The sequence below is a fragment of the Clupea harengus genome, chromosome 9 (genome assembly GCF_900700415.2).
Source record: "Clupea harengus chromosome 9, Ch_v2.0.2, whole genome shotgun sequence".
Lineage (NCBI taxonomy): Eukaryota > Metazoa > Chordata > Actinopteri > Clupeiformes > Clupeidae > Clupea > Clupea harengus.
The window spans coordinates 29,509,641-29,514,640 of record NC_045160.1 but is presented as its reverse complement, the minus strand read 5'-3'; the positions used below and the strand labels follow the sequence as shown (position 1 = coordinate 29,514,640).

The 5,000-nt window shown below is 53.1% G+C and overlaps 2 protein-coding genes across 2 annotated transcripts in view; one reads left to right on the top strand and one right to left on the bottom strand.

Annotated features, from left to right (window-relative positions):
- The window catches only part of LOC116221903 (E3 ubiquitin-protein ligase RNF152), a 2,086-nt gene extending 556 nt beyond the window's left edge, over window positions 1-1,530 (bottom strand). The window contains exon 1 of the mRNA XM_031574081.1: window positions 1-1,530. This exon is cut by the window's left edge and continues 556 nt beyond it. Coding sequence (XP_031429941.1) covers window positions 1-650 — 650 coding nt within the window. The 5' untranslated portion in view covers window positions 651-1,530.
- A 652-nt stretch (window positions 1,531-2,182) lies between these two features.
- Window positions 2,183-5,000, top strand: part of sgpp2 (sphingosine-1-phosphate phosphatase 2) — a 6,341-nt gene continuing 3,523 nt past the window's right edge. The window contains exons 1-2 of the mRNA XM_031574078.1: window positions 2,183-2,479; window positions 3,608-3,751. Coding sequence (XP_031429938.1) covers window positions 2,219-2,479; window positions 3,608-3,751 — 405 coding nt within the window. The 5' untranslated portion in view covers window positions 2,183-2,218. The remainder of the gene's footprint in view (window positions 2,480-3,607; window positions 3,752-5,000) is intronic.

The following is a 5,000-nucleotide window of genomic DNA, read 5'->3' as shown; positions in this document are numbered from 1 at the left end:
ATCAGGCCCATGAACAGCAGCACGAGCATAGACAGGAAGGAGAATATGACGCACACACAGCCGGTCGTGAGCGCGAGACGCTTGCAGTCGTTACAGCAGTCCTCTCCGCCATAACTGCGACCGACTGACGACGCGACTGATTCCCGCGAGAGGGTGGTGGCTGCTGAGACGGTACTAGAAGCTGTGACGGTTGCCTGACTCGCGCTGGCTGTCGTTATGGTTGCAGAGGTTGCACCGGACGCGTCCTCGCGCCTGAGGGCGATGAGCGCCGGGTGCAACGGAGGGCGACTCGTTGGAAGCGCGTCCTGCGGCAGTGGGTCTGACTCGATGTAAAACGGGAAATCCTCCGTAACCTTCGTGTTATTGGGTAAATTCTGAATCTGGTAGTCTGGCACGAGAGTCCGGTGTCGGCATACCGGGCACGAGATCCGCCAGGGTCTCTCCTCCCGCAGGTGCAGCGCGTGGAGACACTCCTGACAGAAGGTGTGCAAGCACTCCAGGATCTTGGGCGCGCGGCGGTCGAGGTCGAAGTAGTTGTAGCATATCTTGCATTCGTACTCCGCATAGGGTAACGGGACATCTGAAACCGGTCCCGGGGAAGCAGGGGGAACTGGAGTACTTGCCGTTCCTGCTACATCAGCCTCCGCCATAGCATCTCGCGGCACTCACATCCTCACGAGGAAAAACAAAAGAAAGCAGGTGTCCGCTGGCAGTGACCGGGCAGATTAACTCCACACCCCTCAGCGCCTCGCGCAGCCTTCACGGGCCGTAAAACACAGCCGAGCTGCGGTCGAAGACGTTAGCATTCTCCCGAATTATCCCGTGACGTGAAAACACACAGCTCGCTCAGACAGCTCGTACTCCCGATTCAATAATTCACGGGCCAGTTAGTGCCAGTCCGGCCGCCGAACGGGAAAGAGCGCGAGCCCTCCACCGCCTGCTTCCTAAGGTGGAGCAGCAAGATGTCCACCGCGAAAACGTCAGAACCCAGCCCGGTTTACCATCCGACGCCAGCGAGAGGCTTCCCGGAGGATGCAGGAGAGGGGAGGGGGTCGGAGTCATCACTTGCGCCGCGCCATCACACACACACACACACACACACACACACAGTGTGTCTGAGAGACCAGACGAGCTCACGCAGCGAAATCAGAGCAGTCGAGACCACGCGAGTGAAAAGCACATTTCCTGTCTGCATGCTGCCCCCTTTTAACTCATTTGTCACATTTTGATTTCCTGGAATAATTCTGAGCAGCAACTCATACGAACAATGAAAGGTGGTAGACTATTAAAATACAACTCATACGAACAATGAAAAGTGGTAGACTATTAAAATAAAACACGGTGTTCTGAAGCCTTGGCGATTTGCGGAATTCAGTGTTCAATCAGATACATTTGTCACAAACTCCAAACCATATGTAAGGAGTGTGTGTGTGTGATATCCCACATGTAAGTCCCAAACAAGATCTACGTGATAAATGTATACGTCCATACGTCTCCAGTTCGTCAGGTGATCAGACCCGATCATATATCCGCCATGGGCCAAGGGCAGAACCCTTTAGAACATCAGACTGAACTCATCACTTATAATCAGGCCTAATGGTGTTTGTGTGTGCGTGCGTGTTTTGCGAGCGCACAATATTTTTTTTCGCGAAGGGGGGAGGGGAGGGGGGGCTTTAACATGTCCAGGCCCAGGGGTCCGTGGTTTCTTAATCCGTACATGGCTCAGACACATCTGGGGTGTCCAACATCAGGCATCATGAGTCCCCAGCCTTACTACACTCACTTACTCACACTCTCTCTCACACACACACACACACACACACACACACACACACTGCCCTACCCACAACAATCTACTCAGAGGTGGTTCCCACCTGCACAGCGAGAACATACAACAACGACAATCAGTCAACAACTAGCCAGGCGCTGTTTAGCGTGTAGGCCTTTCCAGATGTATCACTGATCCCCCCCGGCAGCCCTTCTGCGCACCTGGGCAGGTAAATGTTTAAACCAGTACCGCTACCGGCGGGTACAGAGTCTCTCTCTGTCGTCAAGGGGCGTGTCTGCCACACCTTACATGTGCATCGGCGCGAGCTGAGCTGAAATGCCACTCTTTCTGCGCAATCATTGCGCGCGCGGTCCATTCAGGTGACTGCAGACGGGTGCAGAGGAGAGCGCGCGCCAGCCAGCCAGCCAGACTCTCTGTCAGAACGGGACCATGCGGAGACTCGCTGCGCACCTGCAGAGTTCGGACCTCGTGGCGCGCTTCCAAAGAGCGTGTGGTCTGTACCCCGCCGCCGGTGCCGAGGAGAACTCCGTCCACAATCATCGTCAGGACGATCACTCACGTCAGCACCGAGATGCCGGTGTTGTTCACAGACACCGGAGTAAAGAAGGCACCGTGCAGCTGAGCGGGGGCACGAGAGAACAGGACAACAACTCAAACTACACGTGCTCTGTCAGTGGAAGCGCGGAAAACGTGAGTTGTGAGTCCTCCACCTTTACCTGATTAACTTTCATTTTATTTGTGTCGGCCATTTCCACGCACTCAGTGTGGTGTCGGACATACTTTGTAGTTCCACGTTGGTGGAACGAACTGCCTAGTACTACCAGAGCAGGGGCGTCCCTCTCTACCTTCAGAAGCTTCAGAGAGCCCCTCCCTTCCTAACTGACACCTTGACTAGTGCTTGACTTGCACTTCAGCAGTTACATTCCTGCACTTCTTTTTCCTTTCCAGGTCGTTTTTCTAATTCGTATGTAAAGTAGTATTTATTGTTACACCAGGTTTGTATTGCTCTTAGCTTGACTGTTCTCTCCCTTGTACGTCGCTTTGGACAAAAGCGTCTGCTAAATGACTAAATGTAAATGTAAACACTCTTCCGACCGGCTTTTCTCGTTTCTCGAGTTGCCGTCAGGACAGAGCGGTTTGGGTCTCAGCCTCTCTGCATATCGGACAGACCGGTTGCCCAGCAACGGTAGCGTGTTCACGTAACCAGGGGCGGACTGGGGGGAAAAAGTGGCCCGGGAGCAGTGGCGTAACGTAGTTTCATGTTTGTTGTAACCGCCGCCACCTCGAGATTTCCCCGGTATCCCCGATGGCCAGTCCGCTCCTGTACGTAACTATTATTCTATCTATGCGAAGCACGTGGGAAACGATTTAAGGTGCCGTTCTCCAGTCAGAGATAAATTAGATTCAAATCTGTCTGTGCTCTGGAAGTCCAGCGTCCATCAGGTGATCATCTGCTGTGAACAGAACTCCTCTGGGGCAGGTGATCAGGTCTTCACTTAGTCTGTGTGTGTGTGTGAGAGTGTGAGAGAGAGAGAGAGATTTGTCCGCTCACCTTCTCCCAGCTGTCTTGGGGCAGTGCTGAGCAGAATGAGGTGAAGAGAACATGTGTGTGTGTGTGTGTGTGTGTGTGTACAACAATCTCCAGTGTAAGTGTCCAGTATAAGGGGAGTGGCTGTGTCTCAAATCGCGTACTTGCCCACTTTAAACACTGACTTTCAGGGCGTAGGGCGTTCACACTGATGAAACCAGCAGAATTCAGGGCACTGAAAGTACCCTGATTGATTTGCATGAAATGTGTGTGTGTGTGTGTGTGTTCAGTATGTGGTCAGGAACCGGTCTCTCTACTTCCTCTTCCTGGTGTCGGCGGCTCTGGGAAATGAAGTCTTCTACATCTCCTTCCTGCCCTGCCTCCACTGGAACCTGGACCCCTTCCTCTGCAGACGCCTCGTCAACATGTGGGCAGTGAGTTACTCTCTCCGTCACTCTCCGTCTCTATCCCTCCCTCTCTCCCTCTCTCTCTGTCTCTCTCTCTCTCTCTCTCTCTCTCTCTCTCTCCCTCTCTCTCTCTCCCTCTGTCTCTCCCTCTCTCTCCATCCCTCTCTCTCCATCTCTCCATCCCTCTCTCTCCGTCTCTCTCTCCCTCTCTCTCGCGCTCTCTCTCTCCCTCCGTCTCTCCCTCTCTCTCCATCCCTCTCTCTCTCTCTCTCCATCCCTCTCTCTCTCCTCCCTCTCCCTCTCTCTCCGTCTCTCTCTCCCTCTCTCTCTCCCTCTCTTCGTCTCTCTCCTCCCTCTCCCTCTCTCTCTCCGTCTCTCTCCTCCCTCTCCCTCTCTCTCTCTCCCTCTCTCTCTCCGTCTCTCTGTCTCCCTCCCTCTCTCCCTCTCTCTCTCTCCCTCCCTCTCTCCGTCTCTCTCTCCATCCCTCTCTCCCTCATTCCCTCTGTCTCTCTCTGTCTCTCCTTCTCTCCCTGTCTCTCTCCCTCATTCCCTCTCCCTCTCTCCGTCTCTCTCTCCCTCATTCCCTCTCTCCCTCTCTCCCTCTCTCTGTCTCTCTATCTCTCTTTCTCCCTCTCTCTCTCCATCTCTCCTCCTCTGAGCTCCTCTCCCTCAAATCATCTCTCTTCTCTCCATCTTTGTTTAAACACCCTCACCCCCTCTCACTCAGACACACACACCCCTTCTCACTCACACACACACACACAGACACACACACACACACACACACACAGCGTTATTGTTCCACTTTAGAACTAAGTGACTTTAAGTACACGACTTTATCTCTCATTGCCATGGAAACATAAACATTCTCTCATTACTTGCTCACCCACACCACCACTAGTCTACAAATACTCCTCCTCTCTCCCTCTCTCTCTCTCCCTCCCTCCCTCCCTCCCCTTTTCTCTCTCTTCCTGTCATTCTCTGTCCTTTCATCCTGTCCTTCTCTCGTTCATCTCCCCTGTGCTTAAAGGTGCAGTCTGTAACTCATGTTAGTGGTACAGCCTAAATGCTTAAAGGTGCAGTCTGTTGATCATGTTTGTGGTACAGCCTAAATGCTTAAAGGTGCAGTCTGTTGATCATGTTTCTGGTGCCGCCTAAATGCTTAAAGGTGCAGTCCGCGTTTTGGTTTTGCGAAAGGTTGTTGATATTTGAGCTCAACAGCCAATCAAATTGCACCCCTCCCTTCCGTGCCCCTGACGCAGCGTGTTGATTGGTT